We start from the raw sequence: 17908 nt of genomic DNA on the forward strand, positions 1-17908 counted from the left end.
GTGTGATAACAATCTCCGTTGGGCAGCTATAAGTTATTATTGAGCTGTTTCTATGGCAACCGTCAGGCTTTGACTAAAAAGCTAGTTTAGCTAGTATAATTCTCAAATATCTCTTCATAATTGGTTCTAGAAAAAAAGGTTTGGTGTTAAAATGAAGATTATGATTATTACCTAGTATGATCTGCAGTTAAATATACAAATTAGTACATTTGCATATCTATGAATATATTAATGAGATTGCAAGAAAAGTTCCTAAAATCTAGCGAGCCTCCATAATAGTAGGGTCAATATATGGAAAAAAAATAACTTCAACCACCAAACAATTGCTACAAAAGGTATTTTAACTGAACCTGGTAGGGTAGAAGCTTCTTTAAAACATATCAAACGTTTACCACAATCGGACCTCCGGAAAGTTTTTTTTCAAGATGGCCGCCAATACATATTTATGATAACAACTATGTAACTATACAATCAAATTTGATGAATTTGGTGTATATTCCTAAGTTTCAAGGGGAAAAGACCACATAAAGATCATCAGACATTGTTTAAGTGTACAATAGTATTCACAAATCCAACATGGCGTCGAAACCTATAAATGATCATAACTATGTAAATATCCACTCAAATTTGATTATAATTTGATGGCTATATATGGGTTTCAAGGGGCAAAGAACACATTTAGATCATCATACATTGTATAAGTTTATTATATTACACCCAAATCCAAAATGGCGTCCAAAATGGCCGCCAAGATATCCACCAAAACCTATGAATGACCATAACTATGTATTTATCCACTCAACTTTAATGGATTTGGTGTCTATACCTACGTTTCAAGGGGCAAAGAACACATTAAGATCATCAGACATTGTTTAAGTTAACAATAGTACACACAAATCCAACATGGCGTCTAAAACGGCCGCCAAGAAGGCCGCCCAAACCTATTAATGATCATAACTATGTAAATATCCACTCAACTTTGATTATTTTGGTGGCTATACATAGGTTTCAAAGGGCAAAGAACACATTAAGATTATCTGACATTGTGTAAGTTTACTATATTACAGACAAATCCAACATGGCGTCCAAAATGGCCGCCAAGATGGCCACCAAAACCTATTAATGATTATAACTATGTAACTATCCACTCAGATTAGATGATTTTGTTGTCTATACTGAGGTTTCGAGGGGTAATGAACACATTTCGATTGTCAGACATATTTTAAGTGTATAATGTTACACAGAAATCTCACATGGCTTCCAATGACACAATACGAAGGACCGCAAGTCCATTACTTTTGACATGATGCTTGTTATGTGAAACGCCATAGTTTGGACCTGCCGCAATTTCTGGATTTTGACAAGAGGATCGATATTTTTCAGCTTCAGGCAACACTGAATTGGCAGGGAATGGTGCGCATCTTGCATCAGCAAAGCCAGCACCCTGGGCTGTTGTCAGTCAAATTCTTGCCTATGATTAATATGTACAATGGGGACAAAGCGTGCATTCTGTCAACATTAGTCGTAGTTTGCAACCTTGCCACAGCCTTCACACCATTGTAACGTTTGACCAACCCCTTGTATTGGAAAGCTGCGGAAATCATCATTGATGCGCCACAAAGTAGTTGAAAATGTTGTTCAGAATTTGGGATGTTTCATAAACGTATGAACTTGCAGGGGGGGGGGGGGGTGCAAAGGATCCCTCATGGAAGAAACCGCTCTCAAAAACATACTTGAGGCTGTCTATTGAGAAATGCAATTGTGCACATTGTGACACGAAAAGCTGTCCAGAGGGCTTCACAGGACCATCTTTATGTTGAGAAGTGTATGCACAGCCAGCTTTCAGCCGAAATGACCAAGGAAGATCCAGACATTCAGATGCTGCTGGATCATGCCAAGGATTTGTACTTTTGAGGGGCGCTAGCAGATGATATGTTATGCGATTTTGATCAAACTCGAGAGGGCTACAGAGAAGTTGAAACATGATATTGCCCAGACCTCAAAGACAAACATAGTATGGCTGAATTATTAGCTTATGATTAACAATTCAAGGGTGTTGATTAAAGCATATCGTACTGGGTGTTGGTTTATGCGTTAGGCAGTGCCCAATTTGCTATCCATCTTTTCTGCTGCTGGCTACATTACCTGCAATCTGCGTATTACTACATATATCTGCAGCAAATAAGCAACCTAGAGGAAACGCACCCGGACGATTATAGAAAATTCGGTATTAGTTTTCACGTTGTTTGTTGGAGCCATCAGTGCTGGGCTAGGCTATGACTTGATCTTGTTATTGAGCAAACATTGATAATGTTTTTATAGAGCACATGTGGTCTAACTCGCGGCAGTGGAATGACTGAGGAACTGCGAACCCCTTGGACCCTATCTGCAACATCCGAGCACAACAGTGGGATGCAGGATTTCACAGACCTGACCGATACTACAAGTCCACAACACAAAAACTCAACTGAAGTGTGCATCAAAGGGGATTCTTCTGATCTGGAGAAAATGCAGACACATATTACAACCTGATCGCCATACACAGCTGACCCTACTCTCAGAAACATGGTCAATGGGATAGTGGCTGTGTCACATGTGAATGTTCATGCAATGGAGGCGGTTGGGAAAACGATTATAAGAGATATCATAGGAAAGTCGCTCTTTGCTTATAAATTCACGAGAAAATACAGAGCCAAATCTCTTTGGAATAGCTTGGCTGTTAAGATTGCTTCTGACAGTGCGTTTGATCCTGCTCTTCTGTTCCAGAGTTTTCTGGTGGTGTCAAAATATGGAGATCCTTCCCTTGCAGTTGTATTGTCTTATGAACTGAGTTCTCATCCTGCTGCCTTCTTTGAAGCCAAGTTCATACTTTGTACAGCAGATACGCCTCAGATCGCTCAGGCAATTTGAGAGTATGCTGTAGTCACATCATGTGAGGCTGTGATGAACTGTATTCATGAAACAGATGCATGATGGTGGCACTTTGCTGCATCGTTAACCATGGAGAAGGGCAACTCATATAACGCAATAGCCGAGTCTTATGTAGATTTAGTGAAATGCATCAAGGACAAGCGACAGTGGGGTTTGATGGCTACGAAGACGGTGATTATAACAAAGACAAAACGCACCGGAAACGTGAATCATATTGTGAGTTTCAGCAAAGAAACAGAATGCTCATGTAAAAAAGGAAGACTTTTTGTCTCGTGACAGAAACAAGGCCGGCATGATTGCTCTGATCAGCACAACTCTGACTAAAATGGGATGCTATGTTGTTCTGTCTTCAGGGGATGCAGACATTCAAATTGTTAAATACAGTATAACGATCCCGTTGTAGCACCACAACGTTGATGGGCGAGGATACAGATTTGCTCATCTTGATCCTGCATTACTCCAAAAGGGACAATAAGACCATCTTCTTCCGCTTTTATGTAAATAAATAGTCAAAGGAACGCAAAGTGTATAATATTAACCTTTTGAAAGAACTCGTGCTTATTCAGGCTGTAATTAATCTTCAATGATTTTCAGCAACGGTAAAAAATCAAGTCTACAGAAGTTAGTAAAACCTGATCTTATCATGAAGTCATGTGCTGGTTCATTTTCTCTTCCAAATATCGTAAATTGGATTTTATGATTATTCAACTCCTTAGCGATAACTTCAATTCGATTAAAGTGTTTCTTGTCTCCTAAACTATGGCATTTTACATAACAACCATAACGTTTGAGTAACAAGTTATGGACTTGTGGTCCTTCGTATTGTGTTGATGGCCATTTTGGACGCCGTTTTGAATTTCTGTGTAACAAAATTAGCTTATATTTTGTCTGATGATATAAATGTGATATTAATGTGTTGTTTGCTCTCTGAAACGTGGGTATATTCACCAAATTCATCAAATTTGAGTGGATAGTTACATAGTTATATTTTATAATCATAAATATGTTTTGGCGGCCATCTTGGCAGCCATTTCGGACGCTGTGTTGGATTTGTGTGTAATATAATAAACTTAAACAATGTCTGATGATCTTAATGTGTTTTTTTTCCCCTGTTACCTTTGTATAGACACCAAAATCGTCAAATTTGAGTGGATAGTAACATAGTTATGATCATTTTATAGGTTTTGGCAACCATCTTTGTGGCCATCTTGGCGGCCATTTAGGACGCCATGTTAAATTTCTGTGTAACATAATTAACTTACACTTTTCTGATGAGATTTATGTGTTCTTTGACCCTGAAACCAGGGTATAGACACCAAATTCATCAAATTTAAGTTGATAGTTACATATTTATGACCATAAATAGGTTTTTGCGGCCATTTTCGACGCCATGTTCAATTTGTGTGTACTAAATTAAACTTAAACAATTTCTGATGATCATTATGTGTTCTTTTCCCTTTGAAATCTAGGTATATACATCAAATTTGATTGGATAGGTACATAGTTATGATCATTAATAGGTCTTGGCGGCCATCTTGGCAGCCATCTTGAAAAAAAAACTTTCCAGAGGTCCGATTGTGATAAACTTTTAATATGTTTTTAAGGACCTTCTACCCTACCAGGATCAGTTAAAATACGTTTTGTAACAATTTTTGGGGGGTCAAAGTGTGTATTGACCCTACTTCGGTTCATTTTCTCCCAGACAATTTATGAAAATTAAGCTGATTGAGGCCCCTTCTTCAAAGGACAAAAAAATACCAAAAGCTGCCAGTACCAGACTGTTATCAACCATTTTCATATGCTACTGGCATGCATCTTCCAAGATAAATAGGTGTAGTTTTGCCCCCCTTACTGGTACACCTCACCTCAATTTTGGGTACTTGGCTGAAGGACTATAAAGTGAAAAAAAATCACTGGTTATAATTTAAATTGATACACTAACATTCTGTTAGCAAAAGATACATTTTTACACAAACATAATGTGTGCAAAAGATAAATAAACAACAACTTCAAGTTCTAAATAAATCTTATATTTACTTTTCTCTTGTCTTAAAAATACAAAATGAATGCTTTCATAATATATGTACCTTAAAATGCGTTCCATATTTGTTACAAAATCTAACAGATATTTGAGATGCTTAGTATTTTTTCATTTAAAAGCATAAGAAATTGTTAATTACAATTAACAATAAAATACAACAACATAACAAACTGAGATGTGAAATAAATGTCATCTCACATTTACATGTTTGCTCTTTTGGTCGCCTACTCATATTAGCACATGGAAATAATTTTTATTTGTGTCCATGTTTTGCTTTAGCTAGTGACAACTTCAAAACACAGTCTGGTTCTGGGAGAACCAACTTTAATGCATGTGCGTTCAGTGTTGTTCCATATTAGTCTGCGCAATCAACACAGGCTACCTTAAATCAGGGTCTTTACTTTCCACTTTTTAAGAATTTTTTGTTTAAAGAGGTTCTCAAAAAAAATAATCAAGTTTATGCAGAAACGGTTTTCCCTGGTAGCCCGTGCAGACTGCACAGGCTAATCTGGGACAATTTTTTCACACATGCATATAGTAAAGCACACTTATTAAGTTCTCTAAGGCAGCACACTATGTGTTACCATCTTCATTTTCTGAATAAAAACAAGTTAAAAATAAACATCAATCAAAGAGGCTGAAATGAGTAATCTGAGCATATTAATGAAGAACAGACTTAGAGATTTTTCTAACGCAACACTTTTTAAAAAGGAATATCGCACTTATGTGTAAAGATTTTGATAATTTTTTTACATGTGATCATTTGACTACAATATGTGCAAGCGCTGAATAAAATCATTCATTTGTAACTATTGAATGCTTTTGCATGTGGGGTATTATGGCTACACCTTTTTAAATGTGGCCATGGTAAAATGCGACGAAATTATATTTATGCCCCCCTTCGAAGAAGAGGGGGTATATTGCTTTGCTCATGTCGGTCTGTCGGTCTGTCGGTCCACCAGGTGGTTTCCGGATGATAACTCAAGAAGGCTTGGGCCTAGGATCATGAAACTTCATAGGAACATTGATCATGACTCGCAGATGACCCCTATTGATTTTGAGGTCACTAGGTCAAAGGTCAAGGTCACGGTGACCCGAAATAGTAAAATGGTTTCCGGATGATAACTCAAGAACGCTTATGCCTAGAATCATGAAACTTCATAGGTAGATTGATAATGACTGGCAGATGACCCCTATTGATTTTCAGGTCACTAGGTCAAAGGTCAAGGTCACGGTGACCTGAAATAGTAAAATGGTTTCGGGATGATAACTCAAGAACCCTTATGCTTAGAATCATGAAACTTCATAGGTAGATTGGTAATGACTGGCAGATGAACCCTATTGATTTTCAGGTCATGAGGTCAAAGGTCAAGGTCATGGTGACCCGAAATAGTAAAATGGTTTCCGGATGATAACTCAAGAACGCTTATGCCTAGGATCATGAAACTTGATAGGTAGATTGATCAGGACTCGCAGATGACCCCTATTGATTTTCAGGTCACTAGGTCAAAGGTCAAGGTCACGGTGACCCGAAATAGTAAAATGGTTTCCGGATGATAACTCAAGAACGCTTATGCCTAGAATCATGAAACTTCATAGGTAGATTGATAATGACTGGCAGATGACCCCTATTGATTTTCAGGTCACTAGGTCAAAGGTCAAGGTCACGGTGACCTGAAATAGTAAAATGGTTTCGGGATGATAACTCAAGAACCCTTATGCTTAGAATCATGAAACTTCATAGGTAGATTGGTAATGACTGGCAGATGAACCCTATTGATTTTCAGGTCATGAGGTCAAAGGTCAAGGTCATGGTGACCCGAAATAGTAAAATGGTTTCCGGATGATAACTCAAGAACGCTTATGCCTAGGATCATGAAACTTGATAGGTAGATTGATAATGACTCGCAGATGACCCCTATTGATTTTCAGGTCACTAGGTCAAAGGTCAAGGTCACGGTGACCCGAAATAGTAAAATGGTTTCCGGATGATAACTCAATAACGCTTATGCCTAGGATCATGAAACTTCATAGGTACATTGATCATGACTCGCAAATGACCCCTATTGATTTTGAGGTCAGTAGTTTAATTTCGATTACATCATTCTAGGTGGATTCTTACACCAGAATAACATAAAATAAATTTTAAAAACAATATGGCTCGCATGAATATTACGTAGCGCAACCACACTTTTGGCATGTTGCAGGCTACCTTCCCGATATGCTTAAGTGTCTGATGGTCAGGGAGGTATGATTTATCTTGTGCTTGCTCAAAATGTAAGCACAAATGATGACATGTACAATTTTCAGTCAAAATTTTATTTTATAGCTGAGATACTCAAGATTTAAAAAATGTGCAATAGAAGAGTCACTTAGTGTAGGCCCATGCGGAAGGTTGATGAAACATCCCTCAAACTTTTATAAACAAATGTGTGGCTTCATTGAGAATGAGATGTGCTCACGTTATTACAGCCACAGTAGGACACCCAAGGAATTAGCCACTCGACATTGTTATTTTTGTGACTTTTCACAATATTATTGTTTTACATTTTTACCATTTTGAGAATTTGACTTCTGAAATGGTGTTTTTAATATTTAATTCTTTCTTGTCAATCAATTTCAATTAAATTAACATTAATTAATACTGACGTGTTGAATTATTTTTCTTCCAAATATCCACAAAAACCATTAAAAAATAAGGGAGCTATATTGATTGGAATATGTGTTGTGTTAGAAAAGTCTCCAAGTGTGCTCAGTGCAGTAGCCTGCAATTACACTAGTGCTGCAGGGAATCCAAAATTTCAATCGGATCCGAATTCGAATCAAAAGGCCCGAATATCAAATATCGGTTTGAATCCTAATTTGAAAGTAAAAATACGCAAAATAAATTTTAATTTATATTTCTTTAACCAAAATTATGTTTTGAAACACCAGACCTTATATATTTCTTATGAAACAAGAAATGTGTTTGTCAGAAACATAATGCCCCCTATTGGGCTGCTTTGAAGCCATATATTTGACCTTTGACCTATAAGGATGACCTTGACCTTTCACAACTCAAAATGTGCAGCTCCATGAGATACAAATGCATGCCAAATATCAAGTTGCTATCTTCAATAATGCAAAAGTTATTGCAAAACTTTAACCAAGGTTAAACTTTTGGGACACACACTATGAATGAATGAATGACAGACAGACCGACAGACAGGCCAAAAACAATATGCCCCCGATCTTTCGATCCGGGGGGCATAAAAAAGTAATTAACTTTTATTATTATTATAAACTTTATTACTCCAAACAGAGAACAATAATCAAGTTACAGTCTAAGAAGCCTCAAAAACCTTTTAAATAAACAAAAATCTGCAATATGACTAGATCAAAGTTGATTTAAGCAAGAGGGGATGTCTTGTTTCTAAGTGTTAATTTAGGTTGGAGGTTGTTCCGGTTCTGAGTACAAGTGGAACCTTACATACATTGCAAATGGCATTTGCTTTGTCAAGTTCTGTTGAATTAGCATGCTGATAAAACCCGAAACGCTCCCACACCAAGGATTTTAATTGTTTAGGTGCATCGTGAATTTTCTTCTGCGCCATTTTGCACCATTGAAAACGAAAGTAGACTATGTAGTACCATGTTTTTGTCAAAAAAGTAGCAATAATCGTGACAAACTACGTACCAGTCAGCCTTTCAAACAGAAAGAATCAATTTAATGAAAAAGTATTAGGGCAAAAGAAACAAGTATCGCAAAGGAAAGATCCGGATTCGAAACCGATTTTACCAATCTGCGAATCCTCGTTTGGATCAACGAATCTTGGATATTTTGGATATCCATTGCAGCCCTACTGTACACCATATGTTTGATATATGTCATTCAAGCAAGTCTGGGTGAAATATTACAGTTAAAATCAGGAGTGTGTGGCCTGTGTTGAATCATTTACAACCATTCCTTGTCAGGCAGTGAACATGCAGACTTACAGCATGAAGTTTTTGATACCGTATTTTAATTATAAAGGGAGATTACTGTAAATTGTGTGTTTGAACTAAATTTATTTATATATATAAATAAATATAAATAAATTGAAGTTAATTCTCTTAAAATTTATTAAAATCACTTGCCTTTAAGAAATCATAGGTAATATTTATAAATATATTATTACAGATTTCTTCCATATTTTGCAATCCCCCATGTGTATAAAAAAATGTTTTGGACCACAAGAAGCGGTTGTTTTGTTTAATCTTCAACCATTCTGCAAGGATATATCAAGTAGGAATTGTTAATGAATACCTTAAGGCATCCTGCAGGGAAAAAGTGTGAAAAAACAGTTTCAATACTGGTGATAATGCATTTCCTGGTTCTATGAGTGGTCATATAATTAAAGGATCAGTTTTTACCAAGGCATCCAACAAAATGTTTGAATCATTCTGTGACACATGAAATATGTTCATTGTTCATATTTTTCATCTTTACAGCATCATATACATATAGGATCTGGCACGAGTTGTCATAGCATACCATAATTTATTAAACGAGTTCATGAATTTCATTATTTCATGTTCATGAAACATAATGATGAAGCCCGATTCTTGCTTACATTTCGTGACATCATTTGACGTTGCAACGTCATTTCAGCAAAATAACAAAAGGCGATTGGTTAATAAAGGAAAACTAAGCCAATAAAAACGCTTAAAAATGTTGTATTACACATGCGTAATATAAAAAATATGTAATGGTTGTATTACATGGAAACAGGGAATAGCATGTGATAAAATATAGAATTATTTTTTTTATTTTTTTTTATAGACTAAAAATATTTATTTATAGGTAAAAAAATCAAAGATAAAACATTGAAGGATCACGTATATAACTGACAAATGATGACGAATTTATTAAGGGTCAGAATTTTTTTCTTTTTTGTCCCCTACCGGTGAAACCGGAGGGGACTTACGGTTTGCGCTCTGTGTGTCCGTCAGTCAGTCAGTCTGTCACACTTTTCTGGATCCTGTGATAACTTTAAAAGTTCTTCATATTTTTTCACGAATCTTGAAATATGGATAGATGGCAATATGGAGATTATGCATGTCATTTCATTTTGTTCCTACGTCAAAAATTCTGGTTGCTATGGCAACAAAAAAAAACAAAACATCTAATAATGGTCGAGTTTTACCGGTAGGGGACCATATTGCTTGACAATAGCCTTGTTTTAAAATGCAAGATGACTTTTAATTGACATAGGTTGTGCAGGAAATGAAAAAAAAACAAACAACATAAATCTGATTAATTATCTTGAGGTTAAGGTCTTATTTAGAATAAAAAGAGTTGCAATATGATAAAAATTGTCAACAAGGGCAAAGAGTTATTTGAAAAAGTGCATCTCAACCACAAAGTTGCCAAAATGTTTCATTTGTTTTAGTAGAAACATACATTTAGCTATTTGTTTGACAAAATAAAAGTACATTTTTTGTTTTGGAAGGAGAAAAGCTGTTTTCAAATCTTGTGAAGAAAAATCAAAAAAATTCTTGGTAAAAACTTTATTAATGGTGATTTTCTATTGCATCATTACAAATGTTTATCTTTTATAAAAATAGATGAGAAAGCAATGACCATTGATAAAAAGCCATGTAAGCATGATGTTAGGAGACCAGACAGATAACCATCGCCCACGCAGCAATAATGTCATTTGTTGCCAAAACAGATACAAACATTGCAAGATGTGGGGTATATTGGTAAGGTGTGAAGAATTTTTGACATTGTGCCGGTCCTTTGACCGATAAGAAACGTACTGGGTTATGTTGACCCATGCTGTGGATTATTAAATCTGTTGGTCAAACTTCTGTAGGTAAAAACACACCAAAGTTTTTGTCTCCACATTTTATTGAAATCTGTACCTGTGATTGAAATGATTTTATTGAATGAAACATGTATTTTTGTTCATATTAAACTGTAAAAATAAAAAAAAAATACAAAGGCATTTAAATGTTAATAGTTTTAATGTGTCCATTTGCCACCATACTTTTAGGTGATTAAGGTGAGAATACTCATAAACAAATTTAATTTAATTCCATTAGTATAATTGAAATAACTAAGTTTTCTGACATTTTTAACTGTTGTTCACTTGTACTTTTTGTCTCTAAATTTTTGGACACTAAATGTTATTTTAAAATATGTTTTGTATCTAAATTTTCGAACACAAAAAAGGTATTTAGTTTATTGTTTGAAAACTAAGAGTAATTAAGATAATATTTTGTACACCAATCCATGTTTTTTTGTGTAGAATATAAAATGTTTGTTGTACTTTTCCAGAACCCTGTAAGTATGCCAATTTAACTATCCTATATAATATATGAAGAAAAAATTTCTACTAAACCATACACTTTCATTGTAGGATTTAAGTTAAAATGGCTATGTACAAAAAGCATAAAACCAGAACAGCCTTCGAGTAACTCACAGTCTGTTCAGATTTTATGCTGTTTGCTGCTCATCAGTATCTAAGGGTTGGAAATGAAACCTTTCAACTTGAATATATTAAGAAAGCACTTAAATTTAATTTTATTATCTAAAGGACTTAAAATGCGTCAAAATATGTATCTAAGTGGTAAAGGGTTAAGATAACATACTGGCTCTGTAACATGGCTGCATTTAGTAATCATATTATAATTTATTATATACACTAGAATAGAAAGCACACATCTTCTTGATGTTTTGGTATAATGACTTGTGACATCAAGTGTACCTATTGCTTATGAGTACAGTACACAATCAAACTGTTCAATTTATCCCTTTACAGTTTATATATTTATTTTGATGCATTTGTAGTCCCTGAGAAAGTTATATTTAATTTAAGACCTTTTGTACTTAATTCGAATTTTAAAGGCTTCATTTCCAACCTTAGATACTCATGAGCAGCAAACAGCATAAAACATGAACGGACTGAGTTACTCACAGGCTGTTCTGTTTGTTTGCTGTTTGCACATAGCCATTTTCACTTTGCTTCTGAGTGGGAAAGAGTTAAATAAAATGCTGAGTGGCAGATTTACATTTATGTGCTTATTTGCTAATTTAAGGCACTTTACTGCTGTCGTTTTAAGTACCTTGGAGTAAAGGATTTTCTCTGGGGCAACAAGTTAACTTGTAACTGTTTTCATGTTTGTTTATTTGCATAACGTAGCCATGAAATGAAGATCATACACCTTTGAAGTAGGTAGACTATTTATCAAGTCGTATTATCCTGAACAAACATCATAATGTGGAGGTGACACTTGTTACAAGCCAGAGTTTGTTGTTAGCTACAAACAAACAGAATGAATCTTTGAAATATTGCCTCCTTATGATGAGACTTCAGTCATAATCAGTGGAATTTAACCTTTGATTTGTCGTCTTATATTGTCTTTATGTTTGTATCCTTGATATGTAGAGCTATATATCGCAATCTACGAAAAATGATGTTCAGGGTTGAATATTTTGTAAAGTAGCTGTGACATGATAAACTGATGTAAACATTTTATTTGATGAAATCCATCGAATGGGCATAATGATGGTTTTGCGCAGAAAAAAGTTAATTAGGTGAAAAGTAATGTAAATAAACAATTTTATTTAATAAATATGATGCAGTCACAGTGATAAGTTTTACTTCTAATTAAGATATGTCTTGAACTTGAGCATGGATAACTCGAAAACTTATGGTATCAAAAACAAATCTCATAGTTCTGTCCAAATCATTAATACTTCAAGTAGAAATGATCTCCTTTCATTTGCACATGGAAAATTTGATAAGTCAACTATATGTGTCTCTAATGCTGTGAAACATTGAAACTTAACTTGAGGTGGTTATTCAGACTTATGTGAATGTCTGTCATAAACCGGAAATGTGTTCTTGCCTTGTGAAAGGTATCTATTAAAAGACTCTCATTTTTAATCAGCATCATGAAATACTAGTAGTGACATTGGTATCCTTTTGAATTTCTATTAAGTTTATCGTTTCAAATATCTTTATATTTCAGTCAAGAATGAAGATGTGGAAACGAACCCTGACCCGTTATCGATGTACGTTTATCCCCGTCTTGTGATAGTCAAGAAAGAGGACCATAACCACGCAGCCATGTTTCCACCCTTGACAAGGCCTCGAGAGAAGAATGAAGAGTTTTCAAGGGAAACAATGCTTAATTTTGTCCAGTCTTATATTCAAAATCCTAAAGAACTTATCATCCAAACTGAACATTTTTAACATGTTGCCTTTGATACAAATATGTTACCATTGACCAACAGCAATTTGTAAAGCCCGGATGCGCGACTGCATAACAAACGAAAAGTATTTTAGATATTACAGAAAGAGGCAATCTGTATACAAATGAAATTAAATAATCAAACATATTGTTTTGTTTTACTGTAAGGAAGTGAGTTGACAACTGTCAAAACAATTAATTGATGTTATTGTAAACTACGCAAACATTAAACTGACAGTTCTATTTTCATGTTTATTTCTGGATGTTTCAATGATATGGCAAGTGAGCAAAATATTTACAAACCGTTTGCTTTTGTTCATATAAATGTTTCAATCAGAAATGAGTCTGAATCTCTTGCATGATCTAATTTGTCTAGAAAGATATATATATTGTGTTAGTAAAAAACTTTTTTGTTGTTGTTGCTGTCTAATTTATTAGTTCTTTGATTATTTGATGTAATTAATATTTTGTACAATATTACAAATTAACCATGAATTTGTTAATATTCTTTTATTGTTAAACCGGTACTCCAAATCAAACATTTAACCTATATTCATTTTGGAGATTTGTCCTTGTTACAGTTATTGTATTTATGAAGGAAATGATGCTATTTGGAATAAATAATTTATCACATTCTCATATGTGTGGTTTTAAGAGTATACTTGCAATTGTTAGTCGATCGTTGTCCCTTGTCCTTTTTGTTTCGTGCATTGATTGTTGTCAACATTTGTCATATGAACACTACGGAGGCCTTATTTACTGCCCAGTTTTGATCAAACTTGGCCCGAATATTTGTCCGAATTGGAAACTCATCTGATTTTTAAGTGGAGTTCAAAATCTAGGTGCCAATGATAACAAAGAGAAATTTGAAACTTTTATACATGAAATAAAAAAAAGGATGTCACTATCAAATTTAAGAAAAAGCTCGTTTAACTTTTATTTGCCAATCTAATTGTGATTGGCAAATAAAAGTTCAACGAGCTTTTTCTTAAATTTGATAGTGACATCCTTTTTTTTACAAAATGTATTTTATGTATACAAGTTTAAAATTTATCTTTGAGAAACTTTGTAACAACAACTTTCCAAATTATGGCCGAGTTTGAAAGTGGGTCACATAGGGTTAAAAACCAGGTCACTAGTTCAAATGAAAGAAAAAGCTTGTTAACGCTATAGAACCTCATTTACTTGAGAAGACCCACTTGTTTATGCAGCATTCATGAAACTTGTAAAGTAATTTGTTCTACATGTATTGATTTCTCTCGACTGGTTAGATATGGTTCCTGTCATTTTAGAAACATGGCTGCCATAAGGCGGGCAAGTTACCCTTATTAGGTTTAATCAAACCATTTAAACACCCAAAAAGTCACATTTTTTACCCTCTCATCAAGAAATTTGCACAGATTATTTAATAAAAATGTGTTGTTATAATATCTGGGTTGAGATTGAAAATGATTATGGTTTGTTCAAGCCTTTGATTTGAGTCTCAGGTAAGCACCTTAAGGCCTGAGCCTCTCTTGTTTAATATTTATTAAGATTAACTAAATAATATATGAAAACTTTGTTTGAATATTGACCTTTCAACCATTATTTCTAACAAACGTTAAAATTCATGAGCAGTTATTTAGATGTACCATTTTTGATAATTATAGTGTTGATTTTTTTTAGATATTTATGTCATTTATTTTTTAATTTTACTAAAGCTTCAGCTCTGTTATCAGTTGTTCTAAAATCGTTATCATGTCATGGAAAACTATCATACTAGAAGGAATGTTTTTTTCCCAGCTCTTACATTGGTTTTACTGGCATTTTACAGAACATTGTTGGGTTTTTTCTCACCAAATGTTGTTATTAAAGTTTACATATCAAATTACTTAACATTACATACATTGTTTTATGCATTTATTTTCCAATCAGGTGTATATTTCATTAACTGCTTTCAGTAATGGTATTAAAATTAGAAATTTCACCTTAAAAAAACATCATAAAAGTAAAAATAAATGCCATCTAGCGCATACGCTTTTTCGCAAAACATGTATTCTTAGATTAAGGAATGTTGTTTATGTTACCTGTACTTATATGTTTATCAGGTTGTTGATATGTTAAGGGAAAGTTTTTACTTTCTAATAATAATGTCATGAAAGAAGCATCCCCTACATTAAATTGTGATAAAAAATGTTATATAAGATATTTCTGACATCGACAAATAAACAACAATCCCTCTGTGACGTTCATAAAATCTTGGCATTTGAAGGTGTAAAGTTCCTGTTCACAGTAATTTCCATAACTCCAGTTGTGTTCTTGGTAGGGATGGAACAACAGTCTGAAGATGACTATGAATGACAATCATTCTTGAATTGTACTTACATATACCTGTATTATTCCTGCATAATTTACTTATGATTCCATGCAAAAATAATAATAAAGCAATATTTAAAAAATGTAAATTATTGTTTAAATGTAATTTCCCCTCTGAAAGTTTCAACTGTTCCCTTCAAAAAAGCTCATGTCATTATCTGATTTCATCATTTATTGTAGATATCTTTGAAAACTACATATACATTTGTGAACAGATTTCAGAAATTACTTGCTGGATTGATACATGTTCAGAAAGTGGTATCGCACTCGTATGCCTTTGTTTCATAACATATTTGAACATTTCCATTATTTGTTTTTGTAGAGCACTGCTGGACAGTTTATCTTATTTGTTTTGCATTTAAAATAAGTTTGAATTGAAAAGTGTATTTGGTTATAAAAACAGACTGATGTTTTGTTGGTCAAAATTATACTTGTGATGTTGAATGATCTAAGAAAAATGTAAACATGTTAAATTAGTTTCGAATCATTGTAAATGTGATATTTAATGACTTAAAATATGTAAATGTGATAATGAATGTTTCTGTTTTGTTTTTCTGTTTAATCTTTTTTGTGCTCAAATGTAACAAATGCATGTTCTGATATATGTTTTCAGTTGTATATACATACATGAAAAGATTATCTATTGAAATTGAAATGAATTAATATGCTTTTTTGATTTACAATATACTTTTTTTATTCGCATACTAATATTGTTTGAAATCTTGTGGTTAGATTCTTCTTACACAACTAACACAAAAGTATACATTTTTCATAAATAAAATAATTAACAAGAATCTTGTTTTATTGTCTCCATTTCTTTAATCCATAAAGTAGGAACGCTGTGCACTCAAATTAAATGCAAAAGAAGTCATATATGCCTTCTTTAATTGACCTACGCATGTTTCTAAATATATTTAGAAGCTCTGTGTTGTCTTTACTGTGGTCGTGAAAAACGTATGCTTCAAAATTATACATTTAGGACACCTATAGTTGCATATGTGTGTCTCACCTTTTTGTTTCCGGCTTGCCTGTTGTTTATCCCGAATATTTTGTCAGCAACACAATGTAGGTTAATATTAAATTTTAAGCTATTAACAAACATTTATTTGTAGATCTTCTTAATAGTTAGAGACCGGATTTAGATATTGTAATTAAACTGCATATATAAATACCTCATAATCGAGATTTTGCTAAGAATTTTGATATGGGAACATGACATCAATGACACAGTTACTACAAATATCAAGACCTTTCTTGTGCCTGCATATGGAATGGGTGGGGTCAATGTCGACGTTACTAACAATAGAACATTTGTTTCCGCTCCATAACTATTGTAATTTGAACTTCAAACATAGATTATAATTATATAGGTTATGTCATAACCTCATATGAATTTCAAAAATGCTAATTGGATTAAGGCAGATTCAAGCTGCTCAAAAGTGTATCAGTTATTTTACTTATTGACTCTATCTTCGTTGTTAGAGATGAAATTTTTTGCATGCATTATTCAATTTTGTTTTCCATGTTAACCTTTACTAGAAAATGTAACCGAATAACTTATTGTTTCAGTAGATTAACCAGTTAACTTGTTGGATCCTCAGTTAATATTGGATACTAATAGATATTTAGTTTAAACATGTTTATTGCTGAACACAGTACCTGATTAAGCATCGTGGAGGCACATTGCCAGTGAAACTTTTAGGGCCAACTTCCCAGGCCCGTAGTCGCTCTAGTGCCTACTAGAAAGTCAGTGCCCAGTTGATTTCACCTAATTAATACGGTTTTGCAAATAAATGATTGCCACTGGTAAGACCATGTCAAGACTCGAATCGGGACATAACATTTACATACAATAATTGGTTTTATTTTGTCGTTTCTTTAGTCTAATTAAGTAAAAAACAATTCTTACGTCACTGTTTAATGGGGCCCCTAAAAGACACAGGGCCCATAGGCGGTTTCCTTCTCTACCTAATGGGTAATCCGGTACTGATTAAACACTGCTGGTGTACTCATGTGCGATGGATACTACTATTATATACACCAATTATATAAAATATTAACCTTATTTGTTGTATATTCAATAGTTAATATAGTATAAAATAGTTGCAAGATTCGTATGACTAAGCAAATTGTTATTGCGAAGTCTCTGCAGGCTCTTATTCATATTCAGCATTTCATTATCTATTAAAAATATTAAAGGACACTAAAAAAGTGCGAAAGGAACTTGTCTACATATGTTGATATTTTTGACAAATGTCATTAAGCAAATTTACTAACACAACTATATTTTTTGCCCCCGGTAGGGTGGAATATAGCAGTTGAACTGTCCGTCAGTCAGTTTGTGTGTATGTCAGTCTGTCC

At 33.8% G+C, this 17908-nt stretch overlaps 1 protein-coding gene and 1 long non-coding RNA gene across 2 annotated transcripts in view; both read left to right on the forward strand.

Moving 5' to 3' along the window:
* The window catches only part of LOC127852720 (uncharacterized), a 64445-nt gene extending 50350 nt beyond the window's left edge, over positions 1-14095 (forward strand). Inside the window, exon 21 of the mRNA XM_052386672.1 lies at positions 12971-14095. Coding sequence (XP_052242632.1) covers positions 12971-13194 — 224 coding nt within the window. The 3' untranslated portion in view covers positions 13195-14095. The remainder of the gene's footprint in view (positions 1-12970) is intronic.
* Positions 5900-7046, forward strand: LOC127853598 (uncharacterized). Its single transcript, XR_008036689.1, has 3 exons — positions 5900-6042; positions 6333-6629; positions 6781-7046. It is a non-coding gene; the product is annotated as an uncharacterized LOC127853598 (long non-coding RNA).
* Positions 14096-17908: the final 3813 nt, after the last annotated feature.

The sequence above is a fragment of the Dreissena polymorpha genome, chromosome 12 (assembly GCF_020536995.1).
Source record: "Dreissena polymorpha isolate Duluth1 chromosome 12, UMN_Dpol_1.0, whole genome shotgun sequence".
Classification (NCBI taxonomy): Eukaryota; Metazoa; Mollusca; class Bivalvia; order Myida; family Dreissenidae; genus Dreissena; species Dreissena polymorpha.